This window comes from Oratosquilla oratoria, chromosome 29 (genome assembly GCF_046742065.1).
Source record: "Oratosquilla oratoria isolate Oo_2021 chromosome 29, ASM4674206v1, whole genome shotgun sequence".
Classification (NCBI taxonomy): Eukaryota; Metazoa; Arthropoda; class Malacostraca; order Stomatopoda; family Squillidae; genus Oratosquilla; species Oratosquilla oratoria.
Genome location: NC_134805.1, coordinates 22051163 through 22076162, shown reverse-complemented (window position 1 = coordinate 22076162; position 25000 = coordinate 22051163). Strand labels below are relative to the sequence as shown.

The window sequence follows — 25000 nt, the reverse complement described above, 5'->3', positions numbered from 1 at the left end:
CCCGTGTGTGTGTGTGTGTGTGTGTGTGTGTGTGTGTGTGTGTGTGTGTGTGTGTGTGTGTGTGTGTGTATTCACTTGGTCTTTGGATCACGTGTTGGACTCGTGATCGACAGCTATTTCCCTCCTGGAAGAGAGCTCTGAGCTCGTAGGTCCGATCTATGGGTAATGCTATGACCTTGCACACACACACCCCCAACTCCCCGCCCACGAGAGTCAGAGTAACGACCCGAGGCACAGCGATACCGAAATAATTTCGGCCCTGGGCAGGATTCGAACTGGGTGCTGTGTGTGTGCGCGCGCGCGTGTGTACTCAACGCAGTGACTTAGCATTCACTAATAATGAAGGCCTGACAACGTCTCCGACCTGGAGATCGAGACGAGCATAAATCAAGTCTGCCTCCAGACTCCCCGTACAGACCATCCACATGACCCATGTAATGACCTCGGCTTCCCTATTCCCAGGAATACAACAATAACTACTTCTTTATACAGTAGTATTCCTGCGAGACGTCGAAAAGGATCATCTCCCCGTCACTCATCTCCAAACACCATTAACACCCTGGCACTTCATCTGAAGGTGCGTACCCGAGGGGTCGGCACTCGGTCCCTGGAATGGACCCAAGATCCCTATCAATACGTTGACCATTCCTCCTGATAACCGGCAACTGTTCTCCCATCCTCCTCCACTCCCTCCTCCTTCTCCTCTTCCTCCTCCATCTCAACCCCCTCTCCTCTACCTCCTCTTCCTCCTTCTCCTCCATCTCAACCCCCTCTCCTCTACCTCCTCTTCCTCCTTCTCCTCCTCCTCCTCCTCCTCCTCCTCCACATCATTTCTACTTTCTACCTTCAATCCCACACTCACACAATACAGACAACATCCCAACGTTTCTTCACAGAGAGATCTATGTGAGGACCGGGGAGACTATTGTCCGTTTGTGTGTGTGTAATGTATACATGCATCTATATATGTGTAAGCATTGGAATGTGTCCTTAAATATTTCTAAGACAAATATTTCACAAAGGCGAACATGTCTCACTCCTCCCGATGCCAAAAGAAATAAACGTAAATAAACAGGAGGAAGAATCACCATAAAACACGAGAAAATGAAACTGTGATGAAACGGAACAAGAAGTTAATGAAGACGGCAAAGAGGCGGAAAAAAAGGTCGACGTTCACGAGGCAAAGTTGAAGCAGAATTAAAAGATAATCTAATGAACTCGCGGTGGACGAAAACAAATCAACAGAAAAGCGAAACGAATTGGTAAGACTGGACTTGGCTCATTCAGAACCTTCAGACAGTCCAGTCACTTTATATATTCTACTCCTGTTGACGTCAGACGATTTTATTCACCTGAAGGTCGGAGGGATAGGTGACCTTTTGGGACGGGAGATTCCGTCAATTAAATAAAGTTGACAGGTGACCTTCTGGACCAGGAGTTTCCGTCAATTAAATAAAATTGACATGTGACCTTTTGGGACGGGAGATTCCGTCAATTAAATAAAGTTGACAGGTGACCTGGGACGGGAGTTTCCGTCAATTAAATAAAATCGACAGGTGACCTTCTGAGACGGGAGTTTCCGTCAATTAAATAAAATCGCCTGCCACCACGAAATAAAGAAAAAGTCAGAGTTTTCGAATATATTAAAACTGTTCTTTGTAATCATTAAAACTGTCACCATTACCGAAACTGTTCTTCACTAAGGTGATGAACGTAAAGAAAACGGCGTTGGGGATAACTGGTATCCTCCAATGTGATGGAAATTATAATGAAAAGTCCAGATAGAATATAAGCTTGATAATATGAAGAACGGAACGAGAAAAAGGAAGAAAAGGAAGACGAGGATAAAGGAGTAGAGGAAGGCAATAGTGATGATGACAATAGTGAGTATAATGATATTGATAATGACAATAACCATGATGATAATGATGATGATGATGGTGATAGTAGTGATAGTGACGGTAGTGATGGACGTGGTGATGACGATTCTATTGATGGTGGTGGTGATGATTATGATGACGTTGACGATGCAAAAAGCATTCTTTAAAACATGAGTATTACCCAAAACCCTTGCTCATCCATCCAATCCAAACAACATTACAAGTTATTATAGCCATCTTAAAGGAAAAGAAAACTGCATCCTCTTTCATGATAAAATCCTCACAAATCTTCACATCATTATAAAGAGGACCTCAAGATGAGTCGGGGACGCCCGCCATACAAACATAATCCTTTACACAAGAGAAACTGAGCGGCAATAAAAAAAAAAAAATATATATATATATATATATTTATATATAAAATAAAATAAAAGAAGTCCCCCTCGAGGAGAGAGAAACCCCTCATACGAGGACGACCTCAAGTACTCACTCCTTGGCGTGCGAGGTGTGGAGGGAGCACATGATGAGGACGAGCTGGACCATCGTTAGAAGTGCCAATGTCTGTCCCAGCACGGCGAGGGAGTTCTCACCCAACGCCCGCCGTCCTCCACCCGGCATCTTACATCACCTGCAGCGGGAGAGAAGAGAGAAAACATTGAAATCACCCAGAGAAGTATCTCCGCGTCAGGAGAAAATAGAGAAAAAAATTGAGTGTGGTTTGTCCTTAACATAAGAACATAAGAATAAAGGAGACTGCAAGAGACCATAAGGCCTACACTAGGTAGCTCCGTATCCATCACCACCTGTCATCCCCATTCATAAAGTTGTCTAATTGTTTCTTAAAACAACTGATAGTTTCAGCGCTTACTACATGGTTACTAACTTTATTCCATTCGTCGACCACCCTATTAGTAAACCATTTCTTGCCTATTTCCATCTTAAATTTAAATTTGTCCAGTTTATACCCATTACTGCGAGTCCTGCCCTGATGTTTTATTATGATGACCTTGTTTGCATCACCCTTGTTATAGCCTTTGATCCACTTGAACACTTCTATTAGATCACAGGCACAGACAACACCTGCGTTAGGAGAAAACAAGAGAGAGAGCATTGAAATCACCCAAAGGCGTATCTCCCGCGTCGGGAGAAAATAGAGAAAAAAATTGAGTGTGGTTTGTCCTCCATCCGGCATCTTACATTACCTGCGGAGGGAGAGAAGAGAGAGAAAACATTGAAATCACCCAGAGGAGTATCTCCGCGTCGGGAGAAAATAGAGAAAAAAATTATGTGTTGTTTATCCTTCACAGGCAAAGACGACACCTGCGGAGGGAGAAAAGAGAGAGAAAACATTGAGATCACCCAGAGGAGTATCTCCGCGTCGGGAGAAAATAGAGAAAAAAAAATTATGTGTTGTTTATCCTTCACAGGCAAAGACGACACCTGCTGTGGGAGAAAACAGAGAGAAAACATTGAAATCACCCAGAGGAGTATCTCCGTGTCGGGAGAAAATAGAGAAAAAAATTGAGCGTTGTTTGTTAGGAGAGAAAACGGAGAGAAAACATTGATATCACCCTAGAGCGTATCTCCACGTCGGGAGAAAATAGAGAAAAAAATTGAGCGTTGTTTGTCCTTCACAGGCAAAGACGACACCTGCGGCGGGAGAAAACAGAGAGAAAACATTGAAATCACCCAGAGGAGTATCTCCGCGTCGGGAGAAAACAGAGAAAAAAATTGAACGTCTTGTTTGTCCTTAACAGGCGAAGACGACCACGATTTCTGGTCCAAAAAAATTGTAATAATATTTATGTAAAGTATATAAATCACCACTAGTTATGGACCAAAAGTTCTCCTGTGTGTGCAAAGATGGTTGATAGGTTCGAATCCCGCCTTGAACAGTCTGATGAAGAGTAGGAAGAGGTACCGGCCCTGTTTTTTCTCTATTGAAAGTTCACATTGAAAGTACACAAATATACAGTCGCGAGCAAAAGTCTTGAGTCACTTTAACGTTCTCACAATGTCAATATTACTTTTTTAGAGCACTTCGTATATTTTCCTATATATCGTTTAGACCAAAAATTTAAATTGTTTATTATAAACTTGAAAACTTTTGCTTGTGACTGTACGATATTTACACCAAGGAGTATAAAAACATGAATTTCATAGATAAGATAGAAATATTAATCTTGTTTGCGAATTCGCTGATAACCACTGGGTCGCTGGCCGAGCGGATCAGAACGTCGCTATTAGCAACGGAGGTCGAGGTGACTGCAGTTCGAACTCTCCCACCAGCGAGTTGGACCAAAGGCATGGTTCATTAAATTCCACTCTACAAAGTCCTCTGTGAGGGGCACCATCCTAGCCTCCTAATAGGGAAAGTTACGTTAAAATAAAATCATATTATTCCTAAACCGCCATTGTCATTTTTAATGGTTTCTGACTGTCGTCGGACTCTTTTGTTAAGAGGTGAAGAGGTGAAGACTAATCTCAAAGAACTAGTTGATCCCAGCGTGACCTTTAAAGATTTATAGAAATTAATTTCAGCTTCGGCGTCGTTCTTATTGAGAAAGGGTCAACAAGTTGACCTTCTGAAATTATCTTTTTCAGCTCCTAAACCAAAGGAAGGCAAAGGTTGGGACCATTTTCACAGCTTTTCAATCACTAGTGAACGAAAGAAATAGAAAAAGGAACGAAATAAAGAAAAACGACGGGTTAAATGATTCTCATTAATTTTATTCTATTTAATTCATTTCATCTTATCTATCTATTTTTATTTATTCATTTATTTATCTATATATTCATCTATTTACATATCTATTTATTCATCTATTTATTCATATATTTATCTATTTATATATCTATTTATTAATTCATTTATATATTTATCTATTTATATATCTACTTATTCATTCATTAGTTAATTTATTTATCTATTTAATCATTCGTTTATCTATTTATCTATTTATTTTTTATTTTCATTTTTATTTATTTTATTATGTTTTTCTCATCATCCCTCTGAGACTCTCAAATTTGGCTTCTTTTTGTTCTTTTCCTTCCTCTTCCCTCATTCATCCATCTGATCTTATTTATTTATTTACTTATTTATTTATTTATTTTTTGGCCAGCTTCCTCACTGCCCTCTTTCGTTTCCGAAAACTCATCCGACAACCAATAGTTTCCGCGGTCAGTAGATGGTTACCAAGTCTATTCCATTCGTTAACCACTTTATTGGTAAACCAGATCTTGCCTATTTACTTCTTAAATCTAAAATAGTTCAATTTAAACTCATTACTACGAGTCTTGCCCTGTAGTCTTGATATGATGACCTTGACCACATCACACTTGTTAAAACCCTTGACCCATTTGAGTACCTCTATAAGATCACCCTACACTCTTTCCAGAGAGTGTAATTTTAGGTGCTAAGCCTGTCTTCATATCATCTCATCAGTTCTCCTCGCCCTTTTCTTTACAATTTTCTCGTTTTCGATCTTTTATTTACCAGTTTTAAATCCCAAGCATTTGCTGATACCTAATGTATTCGACAGAGTGTCTTAAAGGGTTTTATTTGATTTGATTGTGCTTTTACCAGAGTCAACATTTCACTCTCATCCAAGATCACTTCATCTACTGTGCTCTCCACCAACACTTACTACTACTACTACTACTACTACTACTACTACTCCTACTACTACTCCTCTTCCTCCTCTTCCTCCTCCTCCTCCCTGACGTTTTCTTAATCGTTTTAGCCACCGTTTATGCTTGTATCAATTTGTCTGATTGCTTTATCATCAATCCGCTTCCTTGCAGTTTAGTTTTCTGGTATTCAGTGCTTTATTTGTGCATTGTCTCGACTATCTCTCTCTTACTCTATCTACATGTCTCTCTTTCTTCCTGCCTCTCTTTCCTCTCCCTCTTTCTCTCTCTTTCCTACCTCTCTCCCTCCCCAACCTCCCTCCCACTCCCTCCCTCTTTCTCTCTCTCTCTCTCTCTCTCTAACTCACTGAAACCTGTTTTTACTGGCATCTGTATCCTCTTTCTTCAATCAACAAAAATTTTCATCGCCTATAATCTTTAAATCTCTGAGTTTGCAGCCAATAACAACCTCTAATCTTCCACCCAGATCCCCCTGTGAAAAAGTACGAATAAATGGAAAGGTTGTGGAGTTATAACTGTACAAAAAAGAAAAAAAAAATTATCCCCTTTACAAGGGTGCAAGGCCGGAGTTATAAATACACAAACACGTATTATGTATACATTTAACCACTTTCCTCGCGAAAAATCCTTCTTCATATTTGCGGCGTTTTCATATATATATTTGGCAAGTCTAGTTTCATTTATCATATTTCCCTCCCTCCGTTTAAATCTTCTATGTTTGATGTAGTCGTATCTAGGACAGGCCGACTTTGTAAACATACATTTTATCACAATTCATTTCCACCTGGTTAAATTGCTCTTTCGTTAATATAACTGTATTATTACAACAGTAACAACAAAATATGTATTGCATAATTTTATTTTATTTATGCTAAATTGTACTGGAGTGGCAAGTCGGGTTTAGACCTTATCTCGTGCGGATCTATACCCAAGTTCGAGTCCAGCACCTTCCATAGAAACCCACTAGTCATGGCTATCCAAGCATAATGGAAAAAGGTGACGGACTCTGCGCTGATTTTATTTCCCACTCGCGAAATTAATAGCGATATTTGCATATTTGCGGAGATCAAATTGCAGCAGGACACAAACAGAATCCATCAAGCCATTACCCACTGACCACTGAGTCAGCTGATCCGGACAAAATCGCATTAGGCGGTTAAATATCTATTCCGGGAGGGAACCACTTTGTGGACATATCAGACGGGTCGATTTGCATGCACGTGGCTATTTCCTGTTCGGGCAAGGCTGTTGACCTCTGATGCATCAACAACGTCTCTTGTCCAAGCGCGTTCTCCCTTCCTGTTATCTCCCTCTCCTCCCCTCCCTCTCCACCTCCCTCTCTATCTATCTACCTCTTCCTCCTTTCCCTCCCCTCCATCTCCACCCCCTCTCTATCCCTATCTATCTATGTACCTCTTCCTCCCTTCCCTCCTCTCCCTCTCCTCCCCCCCCTCTCCACCCCCTCTCTATCTCTATCTATCTATCTACCTCTTCCTCCCTTCCCTCCTCTCCCTCTCCTCCCTCCTCTCCTCCCCTCCCTCTCCACCTCCCTCTCTATCTCTATCTATGTACCTCTTCCTCCCTTCCCTCCTCTCCCTCTCCTCCCCCCCCTCTCCACCCCCTCTCTATCTCTATCTATCTATCTACCTCTTCCTCCCTTCCCTCCTCTTCCTCTCCTCCCCTCCCTCTCCACCCCCTCCCTCTCTATCTATCTATCTACCTCTTCCTCCCTTCCCTCCTCTCCCTCTCCTCCCCTCCCTCTCCACCCCCTTTCTATCTCTATCTCTCTATCTACCTCTTCCTCCCGTCCCTCCTCTTCCTCTCCTCCCCTCCCTCTCCACCCCCTCCCTCTCCAAACCCTCCCTCTCTATCTATCTATCTACCTCTTCCTCCCTTCCCTCCTCTCCCTCTCCTCCCCTCCCTCTCCACCCCCTTTCTATCTCTATCTATCTATCTACCTCTTCCTCCTTTCCCTCCTCTTCCTCTCCTCCCCTCCCTCTCCACCCCCCTCTCTATCTCTATCTATCTACCTCTTCCTCCCTTCCCTCCTCTTCCTCTCCTCCCCTCCCTCTCCACCCCCTCTCTATATCTATCTACCTCTTCCTCCCTTCCCTCCTCTCCCTCTCCTCCCCTCCCTCTCTCTCTCTCTCTCTCTCTCCCTTTCTCTCTCCCTCTTTCTCTCCCTCTATCTCTTCCTCTTTCTCCTCCTCTCTCTATTCCTCTCCCCCTGTCTCTCCCTCCCTCTCCCCCTCTCTTTCAATCCTTATCCCTTCCACTCTCCCCCTCTCTCTTCCTCTCTCTATCAATTTCCCTCTCTCGTCTCTTGATGGTTTATCATACAGATCGTACAGGTTGCAGCCTACGCAAAAAAATAAATAAAAATAAAATAAAATAAAATAAACAAATAAATAAATAAATGAATAAATAAGAAATAAATGAATAAATAAATAAATAGATAAATAAAGAAAAAAATGAAATAAATAGATAAATAAATAAATAAAAATAAGATAAAATAAAATAAAATAAAAATAAAATAAAATGAATAAACAAGAAAAAATAAAATATAACAAAAAACAAAATAGAATAGGAGACAAATATATAAAGTAAATAAACCCTTCATTCCCTTTCCCTTAATCTTGGCTACTTTCCCTTCCTTCAAACATCCTCCCTTCTCTCGTCCCTCCTTCAATCCATCCCCCGTGATTACCAATTAATCTCCCTTCCTTCATGAAATAACACAAAAGTGTAGCAAAAATCTTAATGTCACGAAAGAGATCACGTTTGTAAATTTCAGACCAAAGTAGGGACACCAACTCACTAATGTGTGTTACAAGGTCTTTCCTGGACTATGCAAGTCAGTCACAGGCATAAACCGTCTCAGACAATTTTGGACAAATTCAAGTTTAGGAAAGAAATAGTTCAGAAACTATCGGTTGTTATAAGAAAAGGTCAAATAATAATGGAAATAGAACTACCTAGTGTAGGCCTTATAGTCTCTTGCAGTCTCGCCCATTCTTATGTTCTTATGTTAACGCAGCAAAATATTAATCACACAAAACAAGACTACGAGAAACTCGTCGGTTGATGAGAAAAAACACCCTTAAACCATCTAAGCACGAGGACGAAACTTCTGTGCAGCGTGCACATCTCGTCATGCGGGGCACACGTACAGTTTGTAGCATCAGCTAAACAAAACCCATTTCACCCATCATATCATAGGAGAGGCTATACGGCAACACACATGTGTGTCAAACAGCCCCCGGAACACCATAGTAACACAGTACACATCATCCCATCGCCAATAAAGCACACTAACATGAGTAAAAACGCACACTCACTCACTCACACACACACACACACACACACACACACACACACACACACACACACACACACACACACACACACACACACACACACACACACACACACACACACACACACAGAGAGAGAGAGAGAGAGAGAGAGAGAGACAGACATAGAGAGACAGACATAGAGAGACAGACATAGAGAGACAGAGAGAGACAGAGAGAGAGACAGAGAGAGAGAGAGAGAGAGAGAGAGAGAGAGAGAGAGAGAGAGAGAGAGAGAGAGAGAGAGAGAGAGAGAGAGAGAGAGAGAGAGAGAGAGAGAGACAGAGAGAGAGAGAGAGAGAGAGAGAGACAGAGAGAGAGACAGAGAGAGACAGAGAGAGAGAGAGAGAGACAGAGACAGAGAGAGAGAGAGAGAGAGAGAGAGAGAGAGAGAGAGAGAGAAAGAGAGAGAGAAAGAGAGAGAGAAAGAGAGAGAGAGACTCTTTCAGAACCCTAGCTAGCGTAATAGGGTCCTTGACCGCCAATTAGCAAGTCCAAAACAAAGATAAACCGAAGTTAATTTCAACAAAACCCACTGTGAACAATATGTAACATTAAGGAAACTTCAACACAGAAGATACAACACATATGTCTACGCTAACTCATACCATAATGGGCATTATCACAGGTTCAACAGATATAAACACGTCATAATTGGGGTGGAGGATGATCGTACCATAATGGGGATTGTTACAGGTTCAGCAGATATAAACACGGCATAATTGGGGTGGAGAATGATCGGTTTTCAAATATTCTTCCTTTCTGCCACCCTCCTTAGATATTTCCTTAAATCCTTTTTGATACCACCAGATACTGACCTCCAAAGATAAAAGAGCTAGTTAATTACCAGCGGCGATCTACAAATCTTCTCTCTCTTCCCACTTTCTCAACTGGGTGTCTATCTTTCTTCGTGGTTTCCGGGGCTGGTATATGCTCGGGCCTCAGCCTTGCCGCTGGACCGGAACTGAACGCAGGAGACGGTGTCCACGCTGTGGCCACATCAAGTGACAATACCCGAAGGGAACTGTTGCATCACTTAGTGACGTCACCAAGTCACCCCAGAAGGGTCCGAGGTGACTTAGTGACGTCACCAAGTCACCCCAGAAAGGTCAGAGGTGACTTAGTGACGTCACTAAGTCACCTCAGAGTGGATGAGGCCCTTCCTAACATCTTCGCCGTGGCCAGGATTCAAACCGACGCTGAATCCCGGCGCGGTTACCAGACGCGCACTCTACCAACCGATCCACGGCGTGCCAATATCTGGGTATCATTTGCATAGTCCTCCCCCACTATTCGATTGTCCAAGTGGTTTTGTCTTTTAACTTTGTTCCACGGCTTTCTCCCCTTTTTTTGGACTTGGGGGTCACCGTTCTTCGTTCCCTTCTCTTTAGTTTTTGTATTTTTTCTATATATCCTTTTTTTTTTTTCTTTATCTTTGTTTCCTGTGTCATTCAGCTCAAGCCCATTCTCACCCCTTGTGTGTTCTTTCCTTGAATCTTTTTCTTATTTTTTTCTTTAACTTTTATTCTATACACACAGTTCGCTTTATCAGTCTTTTTTATTATTGCCTTATCTTTCTTTCCTTTTCCTTTCTTTCTCTTTTCTATACACATTTTTCTCGTTTAGTATTTTTCATTGTGTGTGTGTGTGTGTGTGTGTGTGTGTGTGTGTGTGTGTGTGTGTGTGTGTGTGTGTGTGTGTGTGTGTGTGTGTGTGTGTGTGTGTGTGTGTCAAGGGTGCCCCCTGTTTCTGGATGCCTCATTTATGGAACATTTATTTTTGATGGCTCTGGGCACAGCTATGTGCCTCCTGGCGTAAGCCTTTCATCTTCTTCTATAACTGGTGTTTATGGTTTAACCAAACTCAGCGCCCTCAAGTTGCTCGTGTAATTTGCTCTTCAGTCTACATAATACGTTGAATTTATTTTTCAATTTCCGCAATATATTACTATTCTTTTTAGGCTGAGATTTATTTTTTGCATAGTCCCCGATTTTCAATACTATTCTTTCTCATGATTCAGCCACTGATAACTATTTTTTCGGTCTCAGCAATTTAATTTTCTTCTTTGCTAAGTCTAGCAATTTATTGCTGATCTGTTTTCAGTCTCCACCGTTTGCTCTTCTTTCTTCAGTCACAGATATTTAATCCTAATTTCTTTTATGTCCAAATTCAATTACTCTTTCTGTATTAACAGTATGCCATTGTTATTGATGTCATAGGTTGTTTACAAACGGCTCTCGTATGTCCACATTTAATCATTCTTTTTGGATTAACAGTCTACCATAGTTATTGATGTCACATTTTGTTGTTTACAAACGCCTCTCATATGTTCACATTTAATTATTCTTTTTGTATTAACAGTCTACCATAGTTATTGATGTCACATTTTGTTGTTTACAAACGCCTCTCATATGTCCAAATTCAATTATTCTTTCTGTATTAACAGTCTGCCATTGTTATTGATGTCACACTTTGTTGTTTACAAACGCCTCTCATATGTCCAAATTCAATTATTCTTTCTGTATTAACAGTCTACCATTCTCATTGCTATCATAGGTTGTTTACAAACGCCTCTCGTATGTTCACATTTAATTATTCTTTCTGTATTAACAGTCTACCATTGTTATTGATGTCACACTTTGTTGTTTACAAACGCCTCTCATATGTCCAAATTCAATTATTCTTTCTGTATTAACAGTCTACCATTGTTATCGATGTCACACTTTGTTGTTTACAAACGCCTCTCATATGTCCAAATTCAATTATTCTTTCTGTATTAACAGTCTACCATTGTTATTGATGTCACAATTTGTTGTTTACAAACGCCTCTCATATGTCCAAATTCATTTATTCTCTCTGTATTAACAGTCTACCATTCTCATTGCTGTCATAGGTTGTTTACAAACGCCTCTCGTATGTTCACATTTAATTATTCTTTCTGTATTAACAGTCTACCATTGTTATTGATGTCACACTTTGTTGTTTACAAACGCCCCTCATATGTCCAAATTCATTTATTCTTTCTGTATTAACAGTCTGCCATTGTTATCGATGTCACACTTTGTTTTTTCCAAATTTAATTATTCTTTCTGTATTAACAGTCTACCAAAGTTATTGATGTCACACTTTGTTGTTTACAAACGCCCCTCATATGTCCAAATTCAATTATTCTTTCTGTATTAACAGTCTGCCATTGATGTCATAGGCCGTTGTTTACAAACGCCTCTCAGTGTGACATTCTTCAACGACAAATCTATTTTCCTCCCGATTTGTGTCTCTTATCTATCCATGAATAATTACCCGCAGTTTATCACCATTTATTCATAATTACCAGCAATTTACCACTAATCCAAGGTCACAGACCTAGCGACTAATTTGCTGCATGAATTTCAGACAATTCTGAATAACTCCTCCTCATTTCAGACTATTTTGACGTCCCATACATCGGAATTTGGCCCAATTTGCCCTATCACCATACTCAGACTATGCTGATACCCCCACCGATTTCAGACTATTTTACTTCCCCCCTTTTCAGACTATTTTGACCATCTCTCTGCATTTCAGACTATTTTGCCCATCCACATTCAGACTATTTTGACTATATCTCTGCATTTCAGACTATTTTGCCCATCCACATTCAAACTATTCTGACCATCTCTGCATTTCAGACTATTTTGCCCACCCACATTCAGACTATTCTGACCCTCCCCGCCTTCATTTCAGACTGTCCACCGCTCCACCTGCATTCCAGACCACTTTAACCTCCCTTGCTCATCAGACTATTTCCACCCCCCTTTCAGACTACCAGATCCACCACGGCCGGTCGTCCTGAATTTCAGACACAATTGAAGCTTTCGGCTCCGTTAATTCGGAGGCAATTTCGCGGCCAGTCGAGGTAATAAACCTTCAGCTTTGGAAGGTTTTATCCCGAAATGGAAATTTACTCCAAACATGACACCATTTTCTCCGTGACAGACATTTCGAATCCCGCTGTGGTGCGTTAGACTCGGGCTCTGCCTTTGCTGTCCGGGCGCACAAGGCAAGGGTGGTTCTGAATTCACCTTCTAAATAAGACAACTGTGTTAGCAAGCGAGCTAAGTACTACTAACCCAGCAAGCCTCTGTATGTGTCTGTGTGTATTTACTTTGTGTGTGTGTGTGTGTGTGTGTGCATGTATGTGTGTGTGTGTGTGTGTGCATGTATGTGTGTGTGTGTGTGTGTGTGTGTGTGTGTGTGTGTATGAGAAAGATAGATAGGGAGAGAGAAAGAGAGAGAGAGAGAGAGAGAGAGAGAGAGAGAGAGAGAGAGAGAGAGAGAGAGAGAGAGAGAGAGAGAGAGAGAGAGAGAGAGAGAGAGAGAGAGAGAGAGAGAGGGAGAGAGAGGGAGAGAGAGACAGAGAGAGACAGAGAGAGACAGAGAGACAGAGAGACAGAGAGAGAGAGAGAGAGAGAGAGAGAGAGAGAGAGAGAGAGAGAGAGAGAGAGAGAGAGAGAGAGAGAGAGAGAGAGAGAGAGAGAGAGAGAGAGAGAGAGAGAGAGAGAGAGTGAGATAGTTCTTGGTTGCGAGATCGTGAGATCTTCCGGTCACCAGGAAAACGCGGCGAAGAAAACAGTGGTCGAGGAGGCAATTTGGCGGCCGAAGGGAAGGCCGGGGCCGCGGACGAAAGGAAGCTCGCCGTCAGAAGTGTCAGAGACCAATCTTTGAAATGATCGGGGTTATGATCTCGAGGACGATAAAACTCTTGGTGACAAGAGGTGGAGGAGGAGGAGGAGGAGGAGGAGGAGGAGGAGGAGGAGCAGCAGCAGCAGCATTCGAAGAAGTAGGAAGAATAGGAGGGGGAAGGGGAGGAAGAGAGGGAACGGGAGATAGCGAAGAAGGGGTGAATAGGAGAAGGGAGAGGACTAGGGGGAGGTAGAAAAATATGAACAAGAAGGAAGAAGAGGAGTAGGAGTAGGAGGAAAAGGCAGAAAGATGAGGAGGAAGAGGAAGAAAAGAAGGAAAAGGAGAAAATGAGGAGGAGAGGAAGGGGGAGGTGGAGTAGGGGAGGGAGAGGGGGAGGAGGGGAGGTGGAGGAGGAAGAAAAGGAGAAGGAAGAGGAGAAAAATGAGGAGGAGGAGAGGAAGGAGGAGGTGGAGGAGGGGATGGAGAGAGGGAGGAGGGGGAGGTGGAGGAGGGGGAGGTGGAGGAGGAGGGAGAGAAGGGGTGGAGGAGGAGAGAAGGGGGAGGAGGGAGAGAAGGAGGAGGAGGAGGAGGAGGAGGGGAGGATGAAGAGGAGGGGAGGATGAAGAGGAGGAACAGCAGCAGCAGGAATAGAATATGAGGAAAAGAAGGAGAGGGGAAGGAGGAGGAGGGAGGAGGAGGAGGAAGAAGAATGAGGAGGAGGAAGAGGAAAGGCAGTTAAAGATATAGTCAGATTACATGCAAGACTGTCACCGCAGTTATCACCGAGTTTTACGGTCAATAGCCGCGGTTATAGTTCATTTGGTTTGGAGCGCAGATTCCCCTCGCGTGATCCACTTTAAAGACTTTTTTCTGGCCAACGTCAGACAGTTTTTACCCTTATTCAGCGTAGGGTTAAAACCCTTCTTTAAAAAAAAAAAAAAAAAAAAAAAAAAAAAAAAAAAAAATGAAGGAATACGTTAAGAGGAACTCGAGTGTCTAAATCGGAAAAAGAGGAAAGTGATAAAGACACAAAGAAGGTTCATGTGACCACTGCGATCCTGAAGATTTTGTTCGGTTCTGGGGACGTCCTCGGGGCGAGGGAGTTGAATACAGTATCTACAGGAAGAGAGAAAGAGGAAGAGAGAGAGAGAGAGAGAGAGAGAGAGAGAGAGAGAGAGAGAGAGAGAGAGAGAGAGAGAGAGAGAGAGAGAGAGAGAGAGAGAGAGAGAGAGAGAGAGAGAGAGAGAGGAGAGAGAGAGAGAGAGAGAGAGAGAGAGAGAGAGAGAGAGAGAGAGAGAGAGAGAGAGAGAGAGAGAGAGAGAGAGAGAGAGAGAGAGAGAGAGAGAGAGAGAGAGAGAGAGAGAGAGAGAGAGAGAGAGAGAGAGAGAGAGAGAGAGAGAGAGAGAGAGAGAGAGAGAGAGAGTGAGAGAGTGAGAGTGAGAATAAGAGTGAGAGTGAGAATAAGAGTGAAAGTGAGAATAAGAGTGAGAGTGAGAATAAAAGTGAGAGAAAAAGAGTGAAAGTGAGACTGAGAGTGAGAGAGAAAGACAGAGAGAGAGAGAGAGAGAGAGAGAGAGAGAGAGAGAGAGAGAGAGAGAGAGAGAGAGAGAGAGAGAGAGAGAGAGAGAGAGAGAGAGAGAGAGAGAGAGAGAGAGAGAGAGAGGAGAAAGAGTCTATATTGCCAAAGGATGCATTCCTTATATTTTCTTCTGTCTACCATAGGACGATGTCATTCAGCCGCGGGGCCACTCCACCTAGAAGGGGGATAAACCTTCCACATTCACTTTTTGACCCGGAGTCAGACGTAATAAAAATTTTCTTCTGCGGATGAATATTTTGGGAGTTCATTTGGTTCCGAAGGGACACCCGGAATGAACTGGATATATACTGTGTGTGTGTGTGTGTGTGTGTGTTTATATATATATATATATATATATATATATATTATATATATATATATATATATATATTATATATATATATATATTATATGACGTAAGTGGAGTAGGAAACACAGGAGTCTTAGTCTGAGCTTATTCCTGACCAGTTTCGCAGACTAAGACTCCTGTGTTTCCTACTCCACCTACGTCAACCTGTCAGAATGTCGTAGTCTCCCAAGGGAAGCCAAAGTCTCTCGAGGGAAATGCCGAAGTCTCTCGTGGGAGTCGCCAAAGTCTCCAGAAGGAGTCTTTGAGATAGTCTTTATTGAAGAGTCCTAAATAACATGGAAAGCGTGATGCACACCATAGGTAGGTAGGTAGGAAAGTAGACATTAACGTATTAACATTGTGTGATGCTGAAGATTATTCTTTTTCTTTAAAGGTGCCAGGTTACACACCCCATTAAATTCCAGAGGCCAATCATTTATCATTGTATCTGTCGCCAAGTGACTTTAATTCTAAAAGGAGAAACCTTTCCACGTTAAACCTGTTTGACCTAACACAGTCAATAGATTACTGGTAGTTTGGTCCACCAGCGTCCAACCCTGACTATGGTGATACCAACTCTTTTTACTTGAGGGGAAACCTTCTCACAGTTTTTCACTAGGTGAGGTTACCATCCACGCTGTACAGTGTACTTGGTCGTGCGTGAAATATGTACGCTCTCAGGGGGATCAAGCTGTACAGAGAATTGCTTCACTAATTCATCGGCCCTTCACTTCGACGCCCGCTCCAAGACTAAATATTTCAGGTCGGACGCTTCGGGTGCAAAGGGAGATTAATTGAACATGTGGTCGGGGGAACGCCTGAAGCCGCGGGCTTAGCCCGTTGCCATTGTAATACAAGATATGAAAAAAAAAAAAAAAAAATAAATAAATAAATAAATAAATAAATAAATAAATAAATATAATAAATAAAATAAAAACAAAATAAAATATAATAGAATAAATAAAATGAAATATGAAACTAAAATAAGATAAACAAAAATAAAATGTAAGATTAACGTAGATTAATGTAAAATAAAAGCTTGTGAAGAAGACTCGGGTAGATAGTCTCTGGAAAGTAATAAAGGATTTTTTTTCCCATTTAGATATATATCTGTTTTTACTAAGAAATGTGCGAAACAGAAATTGACCGCTAACTTCGTTAGTGTCTTAGTCTAATATCATACACACACACATACACACACACACACACACACACACACACACACACACACACACACACACACACACATATATATATAATATATATATATATATATATATATCAAAATATCCCACTTCTACCGAGCGATTAGTTTAACCTCCGTTTCTATCCTAAGGCTCCAATCTGACCCCGGGGGTCTAAGCGTGAAGGTCGTTCGTACTCTGCCGGAAGAAGACTCTTGCCTAAGTTACGAGCTTCGTTGATGCTCTGCTCCTGAAGAGTAAAGCTTCGAGTGCTCCGGCACGTACAATTTAGATCATGATCATTTCCATCGTGTCCGGTGGTTGCGATTTTGGTAAAGCCTGTTAGTTAGCGATTTAGTTTAGTTACTTTATCTTGATGTAGGCTACTTGTTTGTCTTTAGGACCACTAGTTCGATTTTTTTTTTTTTCGATGATCTTGTTTGTAAGAAACTGTTTTGAGAAACCTTCGTTGAACATAGTTTGCGTCAACTGTTTATATATCTTGTTGGGTTCCTCTTCGGCGCTCCAAATTTGCATCACCGGTTCTCCTAAACTCGATTAGCTTTTTAGTTTGTTTTCATTATAATCTTATTTGTCATGGAGGCAAGGGAGGGGAGGGGGAGGAGAGGGAGGAAGGAGAAGGGAGGGAGAGGGGAGGGGGAAGGGGGGGAGGTGATGTGTATGTGTAGGGGGGGCGAGTTTCAAGAGGAATCTGGTTCCAGTTTTACGACGTTCACGAAGACTGTAGGATTCTTCGATGGGATATTTATGGTTACCTGTGGTGAGAAATGCTAAGGATGATTTCTGAGGGAAGATTCCGTTTTCTTCCGGGGAAGCCATTGTTCCGTTTTTTGCTGCTACGTACATTTTTTCTCATATTAATTTATGTATCTATTTATTTGTTTGTTTGTTTGCTTGTTTGTTATATTCTTTTCTTCAGGCCTCTTTCATTTTGAAGAACTGTTTCCTTCGAATGAATATCGTGACAATAACTATCCATGATAATACACAAGAACATAGGAACACAAGACTGAAGCAGACTGGAAGTGCCCATAAGGCCTACACTAGGCAGTTCCATGTCCATTAACACCTATCATCCCAACCCAATTCTATTAAAACAACCAATAGATTCAGCGCTCGCTACATGGTTACTAAGTCTATTCCATTCGTTAACCACTCCACTGGTAAACCTGCTGTCTTAATATGATGACCTTGTCTGCACCACCTTTGCTAAAACCTTTGATCCACTTGAACACCTCTATTAGATTACCTCGCACTCTACGTCTTTCCAGAGAGTGTAATAATATGATGACCTTGTCTGCACCACCTTTGTTAAAACCCTTGATCCACTTGAACACCTCTATTAGATTACCCCGCACTCTACGTCTTTCCAGAGAGTGTAAATTAAGGTTTCTAATCCTGTCCTCGTAAGGTAAATTTGCGAATCCATGTATCATTTTGGTCATTCTCCTCTGTACTGATTCTGGTGAACTGATATCCATTCGATTGTACCGTATAGTGAATGATGATTGTAGTGATAATGATGATGATGGTGATAATTATAACGATGACTCTCTAGATGATGGTGACGGTGACAATGATGTCGATGGTGAGGGCGATTGTGACGATGACAATAATGATGATGATAATGATGATACTGATGATGATGACAATGGTGATGATGACGATAGCGATGGTGACGATGGCGATGATGATGATGGAAGTAATATTTAAGATAAAGCTGAGGAGTAGGAAGACGAAGAGAAGGAGCAGAAGGGCGAGGAAGACGAGGTGGAGGAGGAGGAGGAAGAGGAGGAGGAGCAGGAGGCAGAGAGGAGGAGGAGGAGGAGGAGGTTGAGGAGGAGGAGGAGGTTGAGGAGGAGGAGGAGGAGGGGGAGGTTGAGGGGGAGGAGGAGGAGGAGGCAGGGAGGAGAAGGAAGACGAGGTGGAGGAGAAAGAGGAGGAGGAGGAGGAGGAGGAGGAGGAGGAGGAGGAGGAGGAGGAGGCGCAATGGATTAAGGAGCAGGATCTGGACAAGGAGCAGGAGGAGCAGGAGGACAAGGATGATGATGACGAGGAGGAGGAGTAGGAGGAGGAGGAGGTTGAGGAGGAGGAGGTGGAGGAGGAGGTTGAGTAGGAGGTGGAGGAAGAGGAGTAGGAGGAAGAGGAGGAGGAGGGGGAGGCAGGGATGAGAATTCAGGGTTAAGTGCGCAAAGGCCAGAGAGGATCATCCAAGTCTACACAGTGACCGACGATTTGCATTTGAATACAACAACAAGGTGGAGGAGGTGGAGGTGGAAATGCGGGTGGAGGCGGAGGTGGAAGTGGGAGTACAAGTGGATGCGGAGGTGGAGGGGGCGGGAATGAAGGTAAAGACGAAAGTAAAAGTGGAGGTGGAGGGGTGGGAATGAAGGTAAAGACGAAAGTAAGGGTGGAAGTGGAGGTGGATGTGGAGTTGAATAAGAATGTGGAGGTGGGGGCGAGGGTGGAGGTGTAGGTGGAGGTGGGAGCTAGTGGGTTTGGGAGTGAAAGTAAAGATGAAGGTAAAGATGGAAGTGGAGGTGAAAGTGGAGGTGAAGGTGGAGGTGAAGATAAAGTGGAGTTAGGTTGAAGAGGGGAAGATGGAGGAGTGGACGAGGAAGAGGAAGAAGAGGAAGAAGAGGAGGAGGAGGAGGAGAAATAATAGGAGGAAGAGAAGGATGAGGAGAAAGAAGAGGAAGGGGAAGAGGAGGAGGAGGAGGAGGAAGAGGAGGAGGAAGATGAGGAGGAGGAGGAGGAAGAGGAGGAGGAGGAGGAGGAAGAGGAGGAGGAAGATGATGATGATGATGATGAGGAGGAGGAGGAGGAGGAGGAGGAAGAGGACATGCCTGTCTATGTGGTGCACATGTACAAAAGACTACATCAATGCGAATCAAACTGTTGCATGTTCAATATGAAGTCTTTCGTTTCTTTGTCCTTCTTCCTCAGAGGAGGAGGGGGAGGAGGAGGAAGAGGAAGAGGAGGAGGAGGAGGAGGAGGAGGAAGAGGAGGAGGAGGAGGAAGAGGAGGAGGAAGAGGAGGAGGAAGAGGAGGAGGAAGAGGAGGAGAAAGAGGAGGAGGAGGAGGAGGAGGAACTGACTCCATTTCCCTCCCTCCTTTATAAATAATCCTAAAACTCTCCGCAGATGCTCCAACGTCCTTCTTGATTATTTCCTCTTAAATTTCTTCCATGAGTAATTTCTTTCCTCTTTAGGTAATACTGAAAGGTGCCTTATACCGTAAACGCGCGAGTAGAAATACATAAACGAACTTTGAAATGCTTCATACAAGCTAGAAATTACTTCATCAACAGGATTTGATCCTTCGGGAGTCCTTTTGGAATGCTTTCCAACACTCACGGATCCCTTTCGAGTGATGTTTAATCAGAAGTATCGGCGAGCTGGTTAACTAACTTGTTTACGGAACTAATGGACGCGTCTGACGCGGAAAATAATCTCGATTTTACTCGAGGGCTTCAAAGCCGAGGCGGAGGAGGATTCTTTACTAGCATCTACAGTCTGTGTTTTATGTACATAGACCTTCAAGCTGCTCTCTCTCTCTTTCTCTCTCTCTCTCTCTCTCTCTCTCTCTCTCTCTCTCTCTCTCTCTCTCTCTCTCTCTCTCTCTCTCTCTCTCTTTCTTGCTAGCTCGCACCCTCAATCTATCGGTTGGTGTGTCTGTTTGTCTGTCTCCGTTACTGTCGGTCTGTGGGTCGGTCTGTAGGTCTGTTCGTAGGCCTGTGTATGACTGCCTGTCTATTTACCTGCCTGTGTGTCTGTCTGTCTGTAGACCTGTTTGTAGGTCTGTGTATGACTGCCTGTCTGTTTGACTGCCTGTCTGTTTACCTGCCTGTGTGTCTGTCTGTCTACCTGTCTGTGTGTGTGTGATTCACCATGGTCTTAGATCACGCGTTGGGCTCGTGATCGACAGCTACTTCCCTTCCCGTAAGAGAGCTCAGAGCTTGTATATGACCGATCTATGGGTAATGCACCTTACACGCACACACACAACTCCCCGCCCACGAGAGTTGGAGTAACGACTCGCAGCGCAGTGATACTGAAATAATTTCAGCCCTGGACGGGATTTGAACCTGGACCGCCGTAGTGGCGGTTGGGAACTCTACAAACTGCGCCATCGAGTCGAGAGACAGTGTGTGTGTGTGTGTGTGTGTGTGTGTGTGTGTGTGTGTGTGTGTGTGTGTGTGTGTGTGTGTGTGTGTGTGTGTGTGTGTGTGTGTGTGTGCGTGTGTATGTTTGTGTGTGCGTGCGCGCGCATCCTAGTTTATCTGTCTTATCTGACAACCTATCTGTCTGTCTATATTCTCTTCATTCAAACTCTACTTCCATCCATCACTCCACCTCTTTCTCTATCCATCGTTTTCATATTATCTCTTATTTTCATTCTTCGATGTCTTCATCTTTCCTTTCTTCCCTTACTCTGTTTTCCCTTTCTCCCTCTTCCCTATTCTTCATTCTTTTCTTTCTCTTTTGTTCGTATCCTCCTACAATCTTCCATTTTGTCTTTCCCTCCTGCCTTTCATTCCCGTCTCCCCTTTCAATACGACCAATGTTTTCACGCTCCTTCCGATTTTTCTCCTCCGCGATCTTCATTTTCTCCTCGCATCTGCTGCATTCTCCATTCCTTTCGCCTTCGACCTTTGTCCTCTACACCACTCCCATCCCCCTCCTCCTCCTTCTCTTCCTTCTCCTCCTCCTCCTCCTCTTCTGCTTTCCTCTTTTCTTCTTCTTCCTTTCCCCCTTTTTTTTTATTTCTCTTTGCTTCTTTCTCTTCCTCTTATTTTCTTATTTTTCTCTTCTTTTCCTCCACCTCCGTTTTCTTTTCATCATCTTCTTCCTTTTTCTCCTCCCCTTTTCCTTTTCTTCTTCCTCTTTTTCTTTTCCTCCTCCTCACCTTTTCCTTTCCTTCTTTTTCCTCTTCACTTTCCCTCTCCTTCTCCCCTCTTCCTTTTCCTCTCTCTCTGTTACTCTCTTTTCCTCCTCCTCACCTTTTCCTCTTCCTCCTCCTTTTCCTCCCTTTCTTTTCCTCCTCACCCTCCTCTTTTCCTCCCCCCGACTCCACGCGTGACCTTGAAAGGAGGCTTTGCTTTGCCATCTCGTCCATTCTTTTCTTTGTCTAATGCAAAGAAGATCCTGCATTGGGTTCCAGATTAGGAACGATGGTCATTCCTATTCCCAAAGCATCAGGTCTAAGGGCAAGAGGGGCCAGTCCAAGTTTGGAATGCTGGCACTATTCCAGGACGGGGCTCTCACCCTCCTCCCCTTCTCCTCCTCCTCCTCCTCTCACTACTCCTCCTCCTACGCCTTACCTTCTTCCTTCCTCTTAGTACTCCTCCTCTTCTTCTTTGTCTTCCTCCCCTCCTCCTTCTCCCCTTATCCTCCTCCTCCTCCTCCTCCTACGCTTTATCTTCCTCTTCCTCTTCTTTCTCCTCTTAGTACTCATCCTCCTCTTCTTTGTCTCCCTCTCCCTCCTCCTCCTCCATCCTCTCTTCCTCCTCTTAGTACTCCTCCTTCTCTTCCTCTTAGTTACCCTCTCCACCTCCACCCATCCTCCTCCTCCTCCTCCTCCTCCCTCTGGGAAGAGGAGTTGAAGGGGTGTTGCCAGAAGAGCAGGTGGTGGGGAGTGTCTGGGGTCTGAGGTGACCTTGGACCCGACGGCAAACCAAGAGCTGAGTCATCCTAGAGACCTTCGACCTCGCAGACGACGACGCCCTGGGGGTGGGGGTGGTGGGGGGCGGGGTGGGGGGGGTTTGTGGAGTGGGGGTGGGTGGATGGGGGATGGGAGCTTCCGGCAGAATTGGCTCTCATGATAATGAAAAAGACAGACCTTCCAGGAAACCTGTCCAGGATCATTAATGCGTTGCTTTCCAGGCGTTCTTCATAAGCTGAAATCGTCTGGCTCAGGATATAATTAGTCATTTAAACGCCGATTCTGGTTTTTCATTTTATATTTATTTTTTATTTATTTATATTTTTCTATTATTTATTTATTTATTTATTTTTGCTGGGGATAGCAGAAACAAAGAAAATTCAGTAGAGGTAGATTTTTCAATTTCTATTTTATCTATTTATTTATCTATTTTACCTTTTACTGTACAAGGATTCCCCTTAACTGAATGAACTTGTGTGGTATTAAACAGGACTCTTAACCCTCTGTTCACTAACAGGACGATTCTGAAATACTTTAGGTATTTCATTATGGCTCATGATAGATCTTACTCAGCTTTGGGAAACCCTCAAGACAGAAGAGGTTAAAAGTTTAAATTGGTGACGTATGTTGGAGTGAAAATGTACAGACGGATCCAAAGTTCGGCGACAATTCTTCGTTATCTGCTAACATATGGCGCTGCCTCTTCTGCGTTCTCATTACTTTGTATTTATACGTAAATATTTGTTTCATATCAAATTCGTGGAAAAATGATGATAAATGAATAAAGGAACAAAGATACAATACTGTAATCATAATAATAAAATAATAAAATAATAAAATAGAATAATAATAATAATAATAAAAAAAAAAAATAATAATGATAATAATGATAATAATGATAATAATAATAATAATAATAATAATAATAATAATAATAATAATAATGATAATAATGAATAATAATAATAATAATAATAATAATAATAATAATAATAATAATAATAATGAGACGGAGTTTACAAAGCTATCAAACTTCGAAGTCCAGTAAAGCATGATAAACGTAGTACATACTAAAAAAAAAAAAAAAAAAAAAAAAATCCTGTGTACTCAGCCTTTAGGTTTACCGCAGGACCTCCGGCCTATCCCATGGGCGACGATACAGCCTCTCGACCTTACCATGGCTGTGAATGGAGTCTGAACACTGGTATACTGCACCTCTGATGGCCACCGTTGCAGAGGGGGGTCGGGAAGCCACGAAGGTGTGTGTGTGTGACTTGAACAATTGCCATACGCCTCTACCGGGGATCGAACCCGGGCATCCCGCATTCAAGACGGGCACGCTAACCACTGTACCACGATGGGGTGATGCGATTTTTAATTCCAGCTTCAATACATTTCCATCCAGAATGGATGTATCTACGGTTGTCAATTCGCGGTGATTGCCACTAGCCTCGGCTGTGCAAGCACACAAGGTGAGAAATAATAACGTATCGAGCACTGTTAAGCGCCTCTTTGCGTATGCTCGTCAGATTATCAGTCGTTGCGTCAATGAGCGGTGAGCTAAAGGGATTCTATTGGTCCTCACTGGGTAACGAATTTTCCTTTCTTGAAGAAAACCACATAACGGAAGTAAAAAAAAAAAAAAAAAAAAGATCGCTCCTACACTCGAATAATTTCATTCTTCCTGCCGCCAAGTGATTTTATTCATCAAAGGTGGGGCGAAAAAAATTCCGCATTCAAGACAAATTACGACTACGACACTTGGACAAGTCGCTGAAACTGTCAACTGCAGCCCGTTTTCTATGGGTCCGGGAAAAGTTTCGAATGTTTACGACAACATCTTCAGCCGAAGTCGTTGCCGTAAAAAACGGACTCAACTTTTCTCAGACCCGCTGAGACGGAACATATGCTTTACTCTCAAAAACACCATCCAGGCCATTCCATTCAGCCAAAGGAGAACCTACAGACCTCAATTGACCTTGATTCTGCATTTCATACCACGTGACGTCACGTGACGTGACGGTCTCCGCAAGAACGCCATAATCAACAACAGCGCTAACAACAACAGCATTAACAGCAACAACAAAAAGTATAACAATAGCAATAACAATAACGAGCATACCATCCACCTTCCGCATCACCATCCACCTTCCGCATCACCATCCCCTTCCACCTCATCATCCACCATCGCCTTCCCGTCTACCATCCCCTCCTCCCAACCATCCCCTCACCCCCTCATTCACCCCAATTCCCTCCACTTACAACATCTTCTCCACCCACACCATGCCCTCCACCCTTACCATCTCCTCCTCCCTACCACCCCCACCATTCCTTCCACCATCACCCCACCACCCTCTCCACCCCCTCCACCCCACCTCCTCCCCACCATCCCTTCCACCCACTCTCCAACCCCTAACACCCCTCCACCTCCAACATCCCCTCCACCTCCACCATCTCCACCCCCACCACCCCTTCCACCTACACGCTCCCCTCTACCCCTACCCCCCTTCCACCTTCACCACCCTCTCCACCCCCACCACCCCTTCCACCCACACACACTCTTCCACCCCCACCCTTCTCTCCACCCCCTCTACTCCCACCATCCCCTCCACCCCCACACTCCTCTCCACTCCCTCCAACCCCGCCATCCCATCCAC

The 25000-nt window shown here is 43.3% G+C and overlaps 1 protein-coding gene across 3 annotated transcripts in view; it reads right to left on the bottom strand.

Moving 5' to 3' along the window:
* Positions 1-25000, bottom strand: part of pHCl-1 (pH-sensitive chloride channel 1) — an 877177-nt gene that overhangs the window by 242826 nt on the left and 609351 nt on the right. For all 3 annotated transcript variants that reach the window (XM_076211871.1, XM_076211873.1, XM_076211872.1), the window contains one exon: positions 2371-2508. In XM_076211871.1, coding sequence (XP_076067986.1) covers positions 2371-2498 — 128 coding nt within the window. In that variant the 5' untranslated portion in view covers positions 2499-2508. The remainder of the gene's footprint in view (positions 1-2370; positions 2509-25000) is intronic.